The sequence below is a fragment of the Anas acuta genome, chromosome 1 (assembly GCF_963932015.1).
Source record: "Anas acuta chromosome 1, bAnaAcu1.1, whole genome shotgun sequence".
NCBI lineage: Eukaryota > Metazoa > Chordata > Aves > Anseriformes > Anatidae > Anas > Anas acuta.
The window spans coordinates 160,680,845-160,699,666 of record NC_088979.1 but is presented as its reverse complement, the minus strand read 5'-3'; the positions used below and the strand labels follow the sequence as shown (position 1 = coordinate 160,699,666).

Sequence of the window (18,822 nt, the reverse complement as noted above, 5' to 3'; positions counted from 1 at the left end):
GGGAGGTGGTAGTCTGTAAATTTCCTGGGAACAGGAAGAACAGTGAGACTGTTGCTTAAACTGAATGTGTTTGTTTATTTGTGGCAAAGAATATAAATACCAAGCAATTGACCTTAGATTTCTTACTACGTATTAAAGTTTCAGCAAAAGACTGCATTGTTCTCCTTGAAAACCAGCCTGTTTTTTAAGAGACAAAATTTAGAATCTTGTAGTAGTGAATTGGATTAAATGTATACATAAAAAGAGAATAATAGAAAACAACAGAGTTAAGAATTTAAGGCTCTAGAACATGTTTTTAAGTGCCTTCTAGAGATCATTTGTGTTTTTTGAAGAGTTAATGTTCCCTTTTGAAACTTCACACATTATGATTTGAATTTTCAAAGGTAAGCTTTTCATAGGCTCCTATTTGCAATCTTTTTCTTAATCTTTTTCTTCTTTTTTATCTCCCTGTTATATTTTGGACTACAATCTGAATTGATTTACTCTTCCAGTACGCAGGAAGATCTTAAGTATTCTGGATTCAATTGACTTCAGCCAGGACATTCCAGAGCCTTTGCAACTGGATTTTTTTGACCGCACTCAGATTGAGCAAGTCATTGCTAATTGTGAACACAAGAATGCACGTGGGCAAGTGGTCTGCAACGTGAAGGTGCGCAGTAGTTCATGTTCTCAAATTATGTGTGCCATTTGTATCTTGATAATCATTTAGTTTTTAAAATCAATTACTGTATTAATAGGACTTTGAAACTTGTTTTCACATAAAGAATATACCTGTTTCAGATGTTCATAATTTATACAAACTGTGAGTTATTTTTTCTTCTGTATTGCACACACTCATTTCACATTTGCACCTGACAGATGTGTTGGTTTAAGACACTTTGAGGAAATATTTTCTGTTTTAATGTTTTTCATATCTCAGAACACCCAAATAATATTGCAGAAAATGACTTCTACCTTATTTCATTGTTCTGCAACCCACAACTGTGTAGTTCTGCATATGTGTGCACAATTATGTACATAGTATAGTTGTGTATTGCAGTAGTTCTTAAAGGCTTCAGTTAACATAGCATCACATTGTGATAAGTAATTGACAAGTGTTTAATAAACCGTCCTGAAAAATTTGTGGTCCAAAAGACAGTGGACAAAGCAGGAGTGGAGAAGAATCGCAAAGCAATCTTGCTGGTGATAGGAAAACAGCTATCCCATATTAGCAACCAGCTATTCTGTATTATAAAATATGTTTTAGTCTTGAGAAGAGACAAACCCTTAATCCTGTACAAGAAGACTACAGTGGAGGTTGAAGAGAAGGGAGAGTAGTGATGTGTTAGAAGAACTGATGAAAGAACATAACTGTGGAACAGAAGGAAATGAAGGAGTGCAAAAAATGGGAAGGACAGTAAGCAAGAAGAGGTTGGACAGCTCCCAAAAGCAGTTAAAGAATGAACTATGGAAGAAATTGAGAAAATAAATGAAACTTGAATCTTGTTAGTATTTTAGTTGCATCTGTTGCTATGTAGCAACCTCCTTTTAGAAGACAAATATGTCTTTCTCCTGATTAAAGCTTTTTTTTTTTTTTTTTTTAATTCCTTTTCAATTTCAGCATCTACACAGAGTTCTGGTTGCAGAAGTCAATGCCCTTCAAGGAATGGCAGCAATTGGTCAGAGACCTTTACTTATGGAAGTAAGTATAGAAAAAATAAATTACTGTTGTTCTTGGTGGATTTCATAAACCATCAAGCAGTAAGCTTTACCATGAAAACTTGCAGATTTGAGTCCTGAAATTTGAGTTAGTAATTTCTTAAGGGAAAAAAAAACAACAAGACATTAACGTTTGATAAGAGAAACTGCTTAACGTACTATTCTACATACAATAGCAGCCAAGTTCATCTTGCCTGTCTCTTGTAGGGGATGACAATTCATTTGTTCTTTCTTCTATACAGCTGTAGTTTCTGTGAACACGGAGGAGCTTAATGCTTAATTATTTTTTGAGATTCTTACCATCTTTTAGTTTTATTTGAAATTGGCTAAGTGGGTTTGAAAATCAAAAGATGGAGAGGTGACTCACGCTTATAAAAATAAGAAAACACACAAACAGTTTTTTCACAGTTGTCTGCTTTGATTTTTAAAGTGTGTATATATATATATATATATATTTTTTATTTGTTTTACTATACACTTGAGACGTTCATGGTGAAAAGCCCTTGTGAAAAGCAGCTCAGAATTGGATTGGCATATCTTGTTAAAATGATTAATGGCAGCTCGTTTCTGATAATCAGAAGACCTACCTATTTTTTTCTTCCAAAGGCTATTACTAATAGATTAAAACTTGTAATGTTGAAATCTGTTATTGTCATTAATCTCTTTTAGAGTATTATAACTCAATTCCTTTTTCATGGGTGTTCAGGAGATCAACACTATCCTGCAGTATGTAGTGGAGCGGAATAAGTTGCTACAGTGCCTCCATGCTAAGAGGCATGCTTTAGAGTCATGGAGACAGCTGGTGGAAATTATACTCACTGCCTGCCCCCAGGATCTTATACAGGCTGAAGACAGACAACTGATTATCCGTGATCTGTTACAGGATGTGCATGACAAGGTAATGCTCTACTGGAAGCCAACCCTTTCTTTGAGCATTGTTGCTATGTCTTTTTATATGAAAGAGAAACTACTCTTCAAGTAGCATTTTTGACCATAATCAAGAAAAAAGTGTCTGCCTTTAGTATTACTTTCAGCTTTTTGATTGCTACTATACTGAAGTTTGAATGTGCCATTGAGCAGAGGAGATACTCTATATATTTTTGTATAGCTACTGTGATCTGCAAGCCATTTATTGATGAATTTTGAAGACATTTTAGTGTGATCTGGTATGATGATGGTCTGGAAAGGGTGGGTGAAAAGGTAACAGCCCATTTGATGAGTAACATAAAAGAAGTCACTGAAGTGATGAAAGCAGACAGTACTGCATTTGCTAATTTATTGCAATTAGATGACACTCTTTAAATCCTAACACAGCTTCTTTTGAAAAATTAAAGAAAGTTGAATGAAACATCAGAGTAGAAAAAGTAAAGATTTTAGAATTGGAAGGGCTTCTGGGAACGTCACCCTTTGCTTTGTCTTAAAATATTTAAAGTCTGGATCTTTTATTGCAGAAATACAGTAATAATTTTTGAGACGGACTGGACAGTTATGACTGACTCAGCCATTCTCAAGGAAAATTTAATGAAAAATTCTCCTATTGCTTAAGTCAGCTGGGGAATAATTTCTTGTTATTATTTTATTGTGAGAGGCATACCGTTTTTAGTTTTGATAGACAATCTATGTTTTGAGGAATGTATATTAATGAAAATGTCATCTTTTTTATGAACAAAAAGTAACCTTTTAGGGTTTGTTTTTGTTTTCATTAGTTTTTAGGTAACTCTTTCAGGAAAATATATTTTTAGTAGAATGTGGCTCTTGTTTTTTATATGAACAAATTTAAAACATGGGAATAAAGGGAGGCCTTTACTGGGCAAAATAATTTCATCAATTCCTAAAATCTTTACAAAGCACAAATTTCAGACTGTAATTTCCTGTAATACTGTAGTGGAGAATTTTTTTTAATTTGAGAAAACGTTTATCTATACTTTTCTTTGAAAATAATTGATCTACCATATTAAACAACTGCATTGCTTAAAAGGAAAGCTGCTTGAATGTCAGTGATAAAGATACCAGGTTTATCTTTCAAATGATGAAGTGAACTAAAGTGTCTTATGCTAACTTCCTATTATTTTTTCTCCATGTTGTCTTAAATGCTTCTTTGATGCTCATTCTTTTGAGTTTAATAGATTATATCTTCACATTTTTAACAAAAATAGTTTTCTTTAAATGGCAGATTTCTTGAAAAAGCAGAGGGTGTCAGTTGTTCTTTCCGTAACTTAAGTTTAAATATTTTACTAATAAACCAACTCAAACAACAGCACATTCCTTCCTGTTTCTTATCCAGATTTAACTATCATCTTGCCTGTAATTTGTGGAAATAAAAACCAGAAGGCTAATGGTCTGCTCGATTAAAACGTGCTCAATATACTTTTTTCTGGACGTGTTTCACCTGACACTACTGATTTTGATTTGTTTTAAATAGTGTTCTATTAATGAATTCCATTTGAATACATAAATGAAATAGCTGCGAGAGACTAAATTAATTGCTTTAATAGCTCAAGAAATCACACTTACGTACTTCTTGGTTTTCTTCTCTTGTTTGTTTCTGTCTTTTTTTTTTTTTTAATTCTCTTTTAAGATCCTGGATGAGGATGCGGCTCAGGAGCTGATGCCAGTGGTGGCAGGGGCTGTGTTCACTCTGACAGCCCACCTGAGCCAGTCTGTGAAAACAGAGCAGAAACAGCCACTTTCAGTCCCAATGACGGGACAGTCCCAATATGTCTTGATGCTGGATGGTTCTTTTGCCTCATCACCAGGCTCCGAGAGCATATCCATAGGTTTTGCTTCCATTGGTGACTCCTCCCTCCACATCATCTTAAAAAAGCTGCTGGATTTCATTTTGAAAACAGGTTTGTTATCCTTTGCCCTACGTTCATGGGAATTCTAACCACCAGGAGTACAAAGAAGGACTGAAATGCTCAAGTTTTTTTTATTACAGTCAATTAGGTAGATCTTCCATGATTACTGTGGATACCTTATAAGTGAGGCTACTAGCAAGAAAAAGAAAAAAGCATTTCTTTTTGAATTCTGAACAAACAGAAGAAAGACGTGTAAATAACTTTAAAGGGAAATTCATATTCAAGTGTCTGTAGCAGCATAAACTTGCTGAATATACTCATAAATACTTTTTTATACAAACAGTAGAACTCTGTTTTATTTCTGCCAGCACTGCCACAGAAAAGTAAATTAATTGTCAGTAGAAGATAGTGTTATGGAATTTGTAACTGCGTGGTTCTAATTATGACTACTTCTTGTGAACAGGTGGTGGCTTCCAGAGAGTGAGGACACATCTTTACGGATCGCTGCTTTATTATTTGCAGATTGCCCAGAGACCAGATGAACCAGACACTTTAGAGGCTGGTATGGTCCAATTGTACTTTGGGAAAGAGCAGAAAAAATTGTTACTAAACCCTAAACTATAGTTCATGTATGCTGAATTGTCTCCTGGAAGTAGATAGGTTATGTAGATATAAACCATCTTACTCCAAAGCTCTGGAGCTTGATGGACAAGCAAATGACGATGTGGATAAAATTCCATCTGCATTGAGGGAGTTGCGTAGGGCAAGTCAACCTATGCCCCGCATCACAACAACCCCCACCAAGAAAAAAAGAAGGGTTATAGTAATAGGGGACTCCCTTCTGAAGGGAACGAAGGGCCCAATTTGTCATCCAGACCTGGCAAAGGGAAGTCTGCTATCTTCATGGGGCACGGGTAAGAGATGTTGCTCGGAGAGTCACTCACCTGGTACGTCCCTCTGATTATTACTCTTTATTGTTTTTTTAAGTTGGCAGTGAAGAGGTGGCAAAGAGCAATCAGAAGGGATTTTAGGGTTTTGCGGCAATTAGTTGAAGGATCAGGTGCACAGGTAGTGTTTTCCTCCATTCTTCCAGTAATGGGGATCAACATTGAAAGGAATGGGCAGACCCAGTGGATCAATATGTGGCTCTGAGGCTGGTGCCGTTGACACAGTTTCAGGTTTCTTGATCACGGGAAGGTCTACATGACACCGGGTCTACTGACTCCTGGTGGGGAACACCTTTCTTTGAGGGGCAAAATGAGTTTTGCCCTGAAGTTAGCAGGGCTGATTGGATAGGGCTTTGAACTAGATTTGAAGAGGGAAAGAGACAGAACCAGGCCCACCTATAAGTTATGAGACTGCACGCCAGTTTTGAGGAACTGCATGCGGGTGAGACCCTTCAGTCTGCCCCATGAGGGGCTGAATTGAATGAAAGACATCTGGTGTGTTCCTATACATAAACATGCAGCATGAGAAATAAGCATTTCAGCTCCCTTTTCAGGGAGCTTGTATACTAATGCATGTAGTATGGGAAGCAAGCAGGAGGAGTTGGAAGCCACAGTGCAATTAGAAAACTATGATCTAATTGCTATCACGGAAATGTGGTGGGATGAATCACACAGCTGGAACATTGGCATAGAGGGCTATAGGCTTTACAGGAGAGACAGGAAGGGAAAGAAGGGTGGGGGTGTTGCCCTCTATGTTAAGAACTGGATAGATTGTGAAGAATTCCCTCTAAGAAACAGCGAAGAGGAGGTTGAGAGCCTGTGGGTAAAAATTAAGTACCCAATCAACAACGGACATCTTGTGGTTGGGGTCTACTACAGACCCCCTGATCAAGAGGAGCCTGTTGGCGAGGCCTTCTTGCTACAACTACAGAAGTATCGTGCTCACAGGCACTCATCTTCCTGGGGGATTTCAACGACCTGGCTGTTTGCTGGGAAAGCCCCATGGCAGGAAGTAAGCACTCCAGGGGACTCCTGGAGACCATTGAGGACCACTTCCTCGTCCAGGTATTAGACAAACCAACCAAAGGAGAAGCGTTACTGGACCTGGTGCTCACCAACGCAGAACCCCAAAGATTATTTGATATTCTTTCTGTTCGTTTAGTTAAAGACCTCAGGGGAAAACAAACAAAACCATAAAACGAGGCCAAAAAGAGTCAATAAAAAACCAAATGTGTTTTTCAAGCCAGCTGGATTTCTTAATGGCTTGAATACTTGACTTACCAACATTTATACTCGTTATTTCATCTTAGAGCTTGGATGAGGTTGGAACAACAAACTTGAGTTTAGTAACTATGCATGAAGACTCCTACTGCTTATTACTTGGTCAGCTTTTTGATCTATGGTAGTGATAATATGATGGAATTGTTATGACCTTTCAGTATTTTATTGGTGACTTTGAAATCAGGACTTTTCTACTTAACTTATCATTTACTTCCCTTCAAACCAAGTGTTTTGGTCCCAGTGAAAGTTCTTAGGCTTCATAGATGCTCCAGGCTATGTGTATTGAATCTTGGAATAGTTTTAGGCAGGTTATTTACAAGTGTGGCTATTCAGGCACAGATGTTTTTGAGTTCTGTCTGGCATTTGTGTGATATTTAGAAAAAAAGGGATTTGTAGGAAAACTTCTGCACTTCAAACACCTGTGCCCCTTGTTTATGATATTTCTGTTGCAAGATAGAGAATGCCCTGAAGGATATAGCCTCAGCTGTACTATAGCTAAGCAAAGGCTAAGCTGTCCATCTTTCCATATTTCCTTTTCTGTTATACTTGTTTCTTACAGCTAAAAAAACAATGTGGGAACGTCTGACAGCTCCTGAAGATGTGTTTAGTAAATTGCAACGAGAAAACATGGCGATTATTGAGAGTTATGGGGCAGCTCTCATGGAAGTGGTCTGTCGCGATGCTTGTGATGGTCATGAGATAGGCCGGGTAAATAAATCTATTCCTCTGCAATCACTGTTTTGTTTGCTTTAAAGAACATTTTACTACTGTGCAGAGAAGGAAAATTTGATGACGTAGAACTAGAAAACATTATTTGTTGATACTTACTCTCTTTCATATTTTTGTCCTACCACTGATTCTTCAAGTTGCTAAAAGTAGGTACATACATGCATATTAATTATTTTCTCAAACAGGTTTATGTCCCTTTGTTTAACAAAAAAGGGTAGCAAGCACTGCTGCAAAAGATTGTAGGCATGATCTGCTGTGAATGTTATGTGTTGTCTTTAAATTATGTACTTACTGGTTTATTTTCTCACATTGGAAAAGTTTAGTAACTTGAAAAAGAAATATTGAGAAATAAATATTTTCTGTCAGGAATCTAGTCAAAATGCAAAATAGTTTTACTTAGTAATTCTGCTTGTAGCAATACTTCATTAAAAATATTGTGGCATAGTTAGCAAACAGCATCTGTAATGTTTTGTTAAAGGATAAGTAATAGAGGAAAGGCAATTCACTTGTTCTATACTTAAATGTCAAGAAATCTTAGAATATTTTCCACATAAGGGGTTATGCTTGTAGTGCAGAAATGCACTCTGCTTTTAAGAAGCTGTTAGAAGCAACTCCCTAGCATTTAATATTTTTAGGTATTTGTTAGAAATCTCATTAATCTCATAGATTTAATTTGGGTTTGTTTTTTCTCCTTGGTTCAATTCTGTTTTATTTTCTTTCTGTCCTAGATGTTGGCATTGGCTTTGCTTGATCGTATTGTTTCAGTAGACAAGCAGCAGCAGTGGCTATTGTATCTCTCCAATAGTGGCTACCTGAAGGTGCTTGTGGATAGCCTAGCAGACGATGATGTGGCTCTTCAGAGCTTACTCACACCTCAGCCCCCTCTACTTAAAGCGCTGTACACATATGAGTCCAAAATGGTAAGAGCACTTATGGAACAATTTTGTGTTGTTTTTAAATAAAAGTGGCTTGTCTATACTTTACATTGATCATACTCAGAGTTACTTTACTAAAATAACAGTATTTGAAATGGTGCTACAATAGAGACAGAATTTTAATAAGTCTCAGTGTTCATTTCCAGTTGTAAGTACTTATGTATTTCCTTTGTTCTCTAGGCATTCCTCACCAGGGTAGCTAAAAGTCAGCAAGGGGCTTTAGAACTTTTGAGGTCTGGTGTGATTGTGAGGCTGGCACAGTGTCAAATATATGACATGCGACCTGAAACAGACCATCAAGGGTAAGTGTTGGTTCCCTGGCTGCTTTCGGAACTGTAGTACAGTCCTAGGAGAACGTGACATCTTTTTATAGCTATAAGTCTAGAGAGTAAATATTTGGGGGTGTATTTTTCTTGTGTGTTTAGTTTAAAACTTTAAACCTCTTGTATTGAAAGGAAGATTCCAAATAACTCAGTGGCCAGTTGCTTATACTATGTAAAGTCCTACTTGTTTGATTCCTTATATAGGAATGGTCCATGTGTTGCTAATATATTTTTTTATTAATTTAGACTGTAATGTTTGAAAAACAGCCTCCTATACCTCTTTTGGGGAATTTTTAATTAGTGAACAAAAGGTACAAAGTTCATCGTCCCCTGAGGTGCCCTAACAGTATAGTAAATGTAATTTCATATGTTTAAAAAACCATATGTATTATTTAAATATGAATGCTTGCTGATTCTTAAGGGTAGTTTTAAGTCAAGGCTCTGCTTCACTAGTGGGCCTTACTTCTGTTTATCTTTTTTTCTTTACTTTTTTCCCCCCACTAAATCTCTTAAGAATGTATGGAATGAGAGATCCCCCACTCTTCATTCCTGCTCCAGTGGAACGTTATCGCCAGATTCTTCTCCCAGCCCTTCAGCTGTGTCAAGTGATCCTCACCTCCAGCATGGCACAACACCTACAAGCAGCAGGACAGGTAAGTTCCAAAAGATGCTAATTACTGCTTATTCTATCAAATTATGTGTTGTCTTGCTTTGGAAGTAAGCTTTTCTAAAACAACTTTTTCACTGGTGTGGGAGGTCACTCTAAAATTCTCACAAGAGTAAAAACATTGCTTCCTCATTGCCTGATGCTAAATTTTGAGACAATCATACTTCTCTTTTCTTCTTGTGGTACAGGTTTTGCAGTTTCTCATTGCCCATTCAGATACTATCCAGGCAATCCTGAGGTGTCAAGATGTTAGTGTTGGATCTCTCCAGGAGCTGGCCTTCCTGACGGGAATAATCAGCAAGGCAGCTTTGCCTGGTAGGAACCATAGATTTGAAGTCTGTTACCTACATCTGCATGAATCTAATTTTGTTTTCTATGAAGTAATAACAAGACATATCAGGGAATACGTACAACACAGAATTCTCTGGAGATGTTCAGCTCTTGAAAAAATAGGGAAATGTTAAATTATTGTTCTTGAAGTAAGTATGGTGGATTTGCAGTGGATACAGTGCCCATGTTAATGTGCATTTGACTTCTCACTTTCTTTTCATTATGCTAACTGGCAGTAAGTACTTTTTGTCTATGGGACCAATTGCAAATAGAAGTGTTCAAAGTGCATGTGGTATCCTCAAAAAGAACTTTCATTCAGAAAATTCTACAACTGAGAAAATGAAGACAGAAAACTTTTGTGTACCCATACATTTGATATTATTTTCTACATTTGTATTTATTTTAAAAAGAAAACTTCCAAGAAAAAGCACTGTGGAGGACATTAAGGAGGAATGTCTGATTACAGTAGGGTGGAGTGCAGTTGTAGGTTGAAGCCAAATGTTCATTTTCTTACAGTATACTGTGCTTTGCATAACAGCTGCAAGTTTCATGCTAGCCTCCCCCCCATCTTTTTTTAATTAGTTAGTAGAACAGTAAGCTACATAGCATGCATACTAGCTGCATTCATATCTGAATATTTTCCTCAAAGAAAGAACAAACTCTAAGTTGTTTTGCTGATTTTTTTTTATGACCAATGTTTATATTTAAATGTATACACTGCAAACATTTTTTTTTTTTTAAAAACAGTTAATTTAATGGCTGTATCTTTTATCAGGAGTTCTAAATGAGCTGGATGTTGATATTAATGAAGGGACACAGATGGAGCTACAAGGGCATATAGGTCGATTTCAGGTAATAAAGTTACCCACTTAACACTTGTCCTTCTGGAATTGTGAATGTAGATTAGAATTGTTTCATGGGTTTGTGCTCTGACTAATAGCAGTTATGAAGTGGATGTTTTCCAGCATTAAGAAAAATGTTCAGTGCTTTTTATTATTAGTTTTGTGGTTAGTTTTGTTGTTGTTTTTCTGACATTTTATTTTGTTCTGTGTTTGTTGTTGTTTTGAAACAAATAGAAAAGACAGCATTTGGCAACATAAGAGTTAGGTCGGATACTTTATTTTCCTCCCTGGTTTAGGATTCACCCTATGTGGAGTAGAGCTATTTGAACTCAACAACATAGTATGTAAAAGTAATGCAGAATATTGTTACAACTTTTGCTACAAGCATGTCTGCAGTTCAACAGTGTTGAGCATCGAACTAGTTAGATGTTAATAGCATCTAACATGCTAATATTTTATTTCTTTGCTTCCCTTTTAAGAATAACCCTGACTTAGAAACCAGAAATAAAACCAGGATAGAGTGAGTCCTATTGAAAAGCTTTAACTGGAAATCTTTTTACAGCTTATCGTTCAGCAGTGTTTTTGAAACTTTGCTACATCAGCGTGTCAGCAAGGGTGTTTGTAAAGTTTATTTGAAAAGTGTCTGTAGACAGAGCTGTCCTATCAGATATTTCTGATATTTCTGATGCCGAGAGAAGGATGTGTTCTCTGGGCACTGTGATAGTAACTACTACATCGACCAGCTTAAAGCAAAGTAGCAAGCTGTAAGTGATTACTGAAATGCTGGGGTAGTTGTTTTTCTGCTGTGGTATGTCAGCAAGAAATTCCCATGTGAAACAGTAAAAAGGTTTCTTGTAAGGAGTTTTAATTAGTTAATTTGAAAACTGAGCTGTTCCAAGCAAAACCGTACAAATCCAGTCATCTGTTGCTGTAACTTTTGTCTTTGGTATGTCATGTTATTTTCATCAAGTAATTAAAGAATTCAAGTATTTTAGTTTTTTTTTTTCTAAAAGTAATTACCAATAAATCTTTAATCTTCGGTATCTTCTTTAGCATTCCAAATAAAACTGACTTCTAGTCTGAGGCACTTTGATTTTTAACAGCCATATGTAAACTAAAAGGAGATTTATAGATTGTTGCTCCATTCTATGAAACTATTCAGTTGTTTTTCTGCCCTCTACTTCTATGCAACTCATTATCTGCAGATTTTGGTTTGGTTTATAGATGAAGGTGTTTTAAATGGGTATAGGTAAACCTAAACTGCCATTGATAGTATTCAATATAACAGTCCAAAAAAGATGTAAGATGTCATTGTGAACTTCTAAATCAAATTCATTTCACGAGGAACTGTTTTAGGGTGCTGTTAACTTCTAAATTAAGTAAAGGTGAATTAAAGCATTGTGTTTTTAAAGATATAAATGTAGTTTTTTAAGTTCTAAAATGTTTATATGAACTGTTGTCTTTTTGTTATATGTTAAGGGATATGTATCATTCTTCATTTTTTAAAAGTGTCAAGGACACTTCCTTTGCTAAGGTTCTAATTAAAAAAAGTTTTTTTTCATGGCAGCGCCAGTGCCTAGGACTTCTAAGTCGGTTTGGTGGTTCAGACAAACTGCGCCAGTTTAAACTGCAAGATGATAACTCAGGAGGAGACAGAGTGAACAAGAGGGATGAAATTGAGTTGGCCATGCAGCAGGTGAGGACACAAGAAGCTGTGAGAGCCTTCAGTCTCAAACTGAAATTTTACCTGTTGTACAGATTTTTGTAGTTGAGGTACTTTCACATGATTTTGACTAGTGGTAATGTTCTACACTGCTTTTAGTTTGGTATAGGATCCCATGTTTCGTTTCTATTCAGAATAAACATTGAAAGTTTGGTTATTTAAATTTGCATTAGCAACCATCATTGTTTTAGATACAAAGCGTGTCAAATTCAAAACTTTAAAAATTGACCTGTAATTTTCAAAATAAGGGCTGGATACAGAGGACAATAAAGTAATGGAGAAAACTAAATGGAAAATGCACAAGAAGAGTTAAAAATGACCAGAAATTGCGACTAGTAGGTTTGGGAAAGACGTCAGGTTGCAAATCCTGGGCTTGAAATAGAAGTGAGGCTGTAACTGATCAGAAAAAAGAATCTTCAAGTTCAAGTGAATAAAGAGAAAGCAAAATGTTATTTATTGACATCTATCCCTTTAGTAACTTGCATGCTGTCTTTTTTCTTTTTTTTTTTCAGATTTGTGCAAACGTGATGGAGTACTGTGAGTCACTTATGTTGCAAAGTGCCCCCAGTTTTCAACACACTGTTTGTCTGTTTACCCCTAGCCTGTCAGAGACAACCAACCGAGATGGGCCTCGTCAAGGTGAGATTTTGGCTCACTATTTTTTGAGATTGAATAGCAATATCTGGGCTAGCATGAAATCAGCTTCCAGATGCTGTAGTTTATCTTACACTTTAAGTCTTTATGCCAACGCAGTAGCTGCTCATTTTCTTATGCTGGAATAAATGCACGTATGGCCTTGCACTGAGCCAAATAAGGGAGCTAACACAAGTTAAAACAAAAGTGACCAGAAAAGGCTTTTTAAACTGATTCCTATTGCAGCCTTAGAAACGCATATATCAGTAAAATAACATGTATGTAAATAAATAGTACTAGATGGGAAGGTAAGGATTTAATTTTTTTCAGCATCTCTGCTAGATTAAGTTAGGTGGAACTAGGACGTTATTGATGACATGTAAGATGCGTTTTGATGCTGAGTGGAACTCTTCATTATGGCATGTGGCAACAGGTTGTGGTGTGCTACTATGTAGCTGAGTGGTTAAAAAAAATTATGTCATCTGATCTAGTTAAAATTTCATGTGTTACACCTGGGTACTTACTATATTGACTGTCTTGCAGTATTGCAGACAGAACTTTTTGCCTATGTAAATTCTGGCACAGAAATAAAACGTAAACTTGCCAGTGCATGTTTTTCATGTCTTTCACTACTTTATTGACAGAGAAGATACCTTATTGATTTCTTGATTTTTTTTCATTTAATTTGTTTTTTTGTAACTTGGTCATATTTTTCTAGATACACAAGCTCCAGTGGTTCCATACTGGCGCTTGCCTGGTTTGGGCATTATCGTCTATCTGCTGAAACAGAGCACTAATGATTTCTTCAGTTACTACGATAGTCATCGTCAGAGTGTTAACAAACTGCAAAATGTGGAGCAACTCCCACCAGATGAAATAAAAGAGGTAACAGTTCTGCTGACTCTGTAGTCTGTTTTTGCTCATAACTGAGATATAGCTCAGGGACTCAGAAGCATTTTAGACAAGTAAATAGTTACAGTTCTCTTGCGTGATCTTTCCTACTGTTGATAGGAGGGTCCACAGGATGGGCAGCATGAAATTTGGGGGAAAATATTGGGCTTAGCTCTGTAAAAGTAGTGCATGTTTTTTCATTATATTAGAAGAACATTGCTAAAGCTTTGGGAGTGCTCATTATGTATCCTTCTTGAAGAAATAGATGTAACTTGTGTAGTGTTGAGTAGCTCTAAGTTTTGCATCAGTTCTTGCTGAGATGATTGGGTTACAAAGAGAAGGGGGACTTTATCACAATCTCACAGTGAACTAATAAACTGACTGATAACCCACTGATCATTTTTCATGATACAAAAGTTGCTTGGGGATACGTTTAGTTTATTCATTTTTTTGGTAGCCAAGGCTATGCAAGTTAAAAATAGAGACCACAGTTCTGAAGAAATAGCTGACATTTGATAAATAATTTTCTTTGCTTATTCCTTTCATTGTTTTGCTCTGACATGTTATCTTGTTTTTCCTCTTCTTGTTACAGCTGTGTCAGTCAGTTATGCCAGCTGGGGTTGACAAAATCTCCACTGCCCAAAAATATGTTTTGGCAAGGCGACGTCTAGTGAAGCTAATAAACAACCGAGCCAAACTCCTTTCTCTCTGTTCTTGTATCCTTTTAAAACTGAAATGACACTCAAGGTGCTGCTCCAGAAATGCGGAGAAATAGGAACAGGTTCTTTTTACTGAGAGTTTTGACCACTTTGAACCCATTATTAAGCAAAAGGGAAATTTGAAATTCTTAAACTTAAAATAGTAAGAGTGTATTGTTCTGCCACTGTCAGGCTGTAAGTATTTTTAAATTAGTACTCTGGCTGGAAGATGAGGTTAGTGATAATTCCCATCATGGAGACCCTGCTAGGACGTTCTTCAATATTATGAAGAGCACAGCTCTTAAAAATTATCACAATATTGTACTGCTAATATTCTTACAGCCCAGCTTTTATATTTAGTATCCAGACCCATTAAACATGTACACATATGTACAGGTGCAGTGGCAGAAATACTTTGAAAAATAATTGAGATGTGTTTCTGAGCAAGTGGAGTTCCCAACATTATAGTGAGCTGTGCATAAGCCTTTTCTCATAAACACCAGCAATTCTATGGAAATAACTAGTCATGCACAAAATAATTGTCTGCAGAGGATTGGAATTTTCCTCTGAAACCTAGCTTAGGAAAGGTGTGCTTTTGCAGAAGCACCTGTTGTAGCTTAAGATATTACTGCCACCTCCAGCTTTACAACCTCAGCTCTAAATTTGCTATTTCTGCAACTGAACTACCATTACAAATCACACGAGCACTCACAGTCTGCTCTGGTGCAGAGTGCTGGTTTAAAGCCTCTCCAGGTTGAGCATAGCAGTCGTTAACCTAACCAGTCACTAACCTAGCCAGTACTGCACACAAGCAGGTAAGGAGAGAGCATGTGATCCATTATCAGGCCACAGTAGTGGGATTTGAACCTGCTGTTGGAGGAAGTTACAGATGGTTGAGATAACATCTTCAACTGCTTCAAAGTGATTGTGTAAATACACTTACATAGTGAATGTACAATCTAAAGACAATGCGTTTAAACTCCTTCACTTAGATGTGTGTATACAGATATTATAGAAACCTGTCTCTTCATTCTTTGGCGTCACCTGGAACACTATCTACTGAATTGCATACCCACTGACTCCCAAGACCCACTGCTGTCTTCCAGGACATCATTTAAGAGAGGAAGACTGCAAGGTAAAATTTCTGAAATGTTGAGATTTTGTTTGGTTTTGGACTTAAGTTTCTTTTTCCTCTGGAGAATTGACGATACAAGTATTGCTGAGTCACAGGCTTATGCGTTTTGTCTATTACGCATATCTCCAAGTGAAAAGTAAATTTCAGATAATACAATCAGATTGTGGTCCAAAACAATGCATATGGAAATATTGTAATATAATCTAAGATGAGATAAAAAATTAAAATTAAGACTGGTGTTTTTGGAAATACTTTTAGAAACATAGGCACTATTTTCTCACCAGAAAAAAAATAAGTGTTGAATTTTGGTATTAAAAAAAAAAAAAGAGGGAATGGAACTAAGTCAGAAAGAGAAGTGGTCTGGGGAGGAACTTTTTGCAAAGTGCCACGTGTGCTCAAAATTATTAATGACTGTTCAATGATTTAGAAAAAAATACAGTAAGTCCAAAAAATACTATAATTTCTAATATACAAGTTTGGTGGCCAATTTTGACTATTGCATTTTAAAATAATTTTACAATGATGTGGAAAAAATATGTTGTTGAGTGGCCAACATAATTTTAACTTCTTGTTTTCTATCACTAGATTCCTTTGGTTCAGATCCCAACTTGGATTTCAGCAGCGGCCTGAATCGAGTGAGTCAGCATGATATAGATCAGGTGAGATGTGACAGACAGAGTCTGCCGAGAAGTACAGGGTGCGAGTCATTGCCATACAGCTATTGAGAACAGTCTGACTGTAGACTGTTGTGCTGCAGGGGTTTTTCCCTTTCTTAAATCTGCTCTCATAGAGGCAGAAACATCACTTACTGGCTTGGCTCTCTGATCGGTGGTGGGTCCTTCTGGACCCAGCGGGAACTGGCCCTTACCTAACATGGGGCAGCTTCTGGATTCTTCTCACAGAGGCTACCCCTGCAGCCCCCTGCTACCAAAATCTTGCCACGTAAACCCACTACAGTAGCACCAGCAGTAAATAATTTAAAATTAATGAAGTGTTGCAAAAAAATTGAGAAAGTATTATGAAGCAGATAGCAGCTGCATTGCTGAACACACATTTTCAAGTCTTAATATACAAAATTAAATTAAAAATGAGCAATATAGGCTATTAGGAAGAAAATTAATCATTCTTTTCCTTTTATAAACCAGTCAAATGGTATGTATTTTTTAATAACAGCTCACTGAAAACATCAGGTACCCTTGAAAGATTTGCAACATGAGGGTAGGATTCCCAATGTTCTGTGAATCTATAACTGTTGGGAGCAACAGCTTGACACCAGCTAGGTAGTAGAGAAATGAGATTGAAAAGGGTAACAGAAACTGAGCAAACTATAAAATATGAATGCTAACACAGTAGTGATTTCTACTTACACAGCAATTTAATAGTTTGTGTTAACTGGATGCATAAGTGGCAGGAAAAAAAAGTTCATTTATATTAATAAATCTGATTGACATTTCTCCTGGTGTTTGTGCACAAAAAAGCTATGCTCAGAGTGCTTCACAATCTCAAGTACCTTTGTAAGATCTGGAATTATAAGAACAGCTTTATATATTTTTGTGATGAGTCATCTGTCTTTATTTCATTTGTTCAAAAGTGAAATATACAGTAATATCTTGCTAAAATATTTAGAATGTAATATTTTTTTTCAGTTTTCATATTGTTTACATACGTGCTGATGAAAAAGTGTTATCTATGCAAATGGACTCTATTAAACAGTCCTTAAAAGCCTGGGAAAATTGCAGTTGGAAGAAGTTGTATAACTGAAGAACCTGAATTATGTAAGACTGTTTAATTCCTAAAACACTTTGAGAGGTTGTAGGGTAATAATATGTGGATAATCCGTAAATGCTTTGAGTCACCCAGAAATCTCCATAGAAAGGCTATCCATTGCATAATTTAGAGAGATGAACATAAGGAAGAATACAAGTAGTATTTATTAGGGTAGTTGAAAGAAAAGTATACTTTTGAAAGAGTTTTAGAGAATAAAGCGTTGTAAAAGGGTTGACAGTGGATGGATATGTGGATGTTTTAGAGAAGACTTTGTATTGTTTACTGCAACAAATCTCTGTTTCTCAGCTTCAGATAGAAGCCACAAACAGCTTTGGTGAATCTCTGCAGAAGAAGCTTCTGGACATCGAGGGGTTGTATTCTAAGGTTCGGTCACGCTACACCTTTATTCAAGCTCTTGTTAGACGCATCCGTGGACTCCTAAGGATATCAAGGACTTAAAAGACTGATACAGGATGTTTACGCCTTGAAGCAGTGCACTTGGGCAGGCCTTCTGGATCATCATATTTTATAGATCATACATTTTCTAAATAATGTCAAAAAGGTTACCTTTTTTTATTACTCCTTTGAATAAGTTTTGTGCATTCTTTCCTACTGCTCCCAACTTGAACGGAAAAATAAAGAATTGTTTTTAAGTGAGTTATGATTAATGTAAAAATTCAAGCAAAGAAAGATTTCAAATGGAGGACATAAAGGAAACAAAAAGAAGTTGTTCTGCAGTTGTGATGATACTACACTCGAGGATGCTGTTAGAGAAAATGAAAAGATCTATGTCTGGTTATGCTGTTCTTACTTCACACACACTTAATGAAAGAGAGATTTCAAGTGTCAGCACTTGCAGACTTTGTGATCACACCCTTTGGTATGGATTCTCTAAGAAAGGTGATCATTTTTGCACAGTAAACTGCTTGTTTCTGCTCCCCATTGCCCTGCCTTTTTTAAGCTAACATGAGTACAAGCTTCCTCTCTTTAGACAATTCCAGATATGAGGTAAAAGTAGAAAACAAACAAAAAAAACACAGGGAAAGATATGGAAGGTGACTGCCTTACATTTTGTTCTTTACGGACATTTTGTTCTTTATGGCTTCGAGGACTAAAGACTTCTGTGCTGTTTCTGCTGAAACAGGAGTATAAAGACAGAATACAAGGCATGAGGAGGGAGCCAACATGCTTGAGTAGTAGATTGGTTCTGTAGTTATCAATTAGTCTCCTAGGAGGTTTTTCTATCATTGTTTCTTATGTAAAAAAAAAAAAAAAGAGTAATTCAACCTCTGATTTCTGATGTGAGATCTGTTGGATTTCTCTTATTGCGCTGTCTGATCTTACAGCCCCTTTCTCCATTTGTGCCTTGTAAATTGTCTCTCCTGAGTTTCCATTATGTAGCATTTCACATTCTTAAGGATGTTG

General features: G+C 36.5%; 1 protein-coding gene across 1 annotated transcript in view; it reads left to right on the top strand.

Annotated features, from left to right (window-relative positions):
- Positions 1–18,054, top strand: part of NUP205 (nucleoporin 205) — a 50,255-nt gene extending 32,201 nt beyond the window's left edge. Inside the window, exons 26-43 of the mRNA XM_068668875.1 lie at positions 492–649; positions 1,601–1,681; positions 2,405–2,596; positions 4,277–4,547; positions 4,960–5,058; positions 7,284–7,432; positions 8,182–8,373; positions 8,569–8,690; positions 9,226–9,364; positions 9,567–9,693; positions 10,484–10,560; positions 12,118–12,246; positions 12,786–12,912; positions 13,625–13,791; positions 14,390–14,513; positions 15,502–15,630; positions 16,216–16,289; positions 17,704–18,054. Coding sequence (XP_068524976.1) covers positions 492–649; positions 1,601–1,681; positions 2,405–2,596; positions 4,277–4,547; positions 4,960–5,058; positions 7,284–7,432; positions 8,182–8,373; positions 8,569–8,690; positions 9,226–9,364; positions 9,567–9,693; positions 10,484–10,560; positions 12,118–12,246; positions 12,786–12,912; positions 13,625–13,791; positions 14,390–14,513; positions 15,502–15,630; positions 16,216–16,289; positions 17,704–17,856 — 2,510 coding nt within the window. The 3' untranslated portion in view covers positions 17,857–18,054. The remainder of the gene's footprint in view (positions 1–491; positions 650–1,600; positions 1,682–2,404; positions 2,597–4,276; positions 4,548–4,959; positions 5,059–7,283; positions 7,433–8,181; positions 8,374–8,568; positions 8,691–9,225; positions 9,365–9,566; positions 9,694–10,483; positions 10,561–12,117; positions 12,247–12,785; positions 12,913–13,624; positions 13,792–14,389; positions 14,514–15,501; positions 15,631–16,215; positions 16,290–17,703) is intronic.
- Positions 18,055–18,822: the final 768 nt, after the last annotated feature.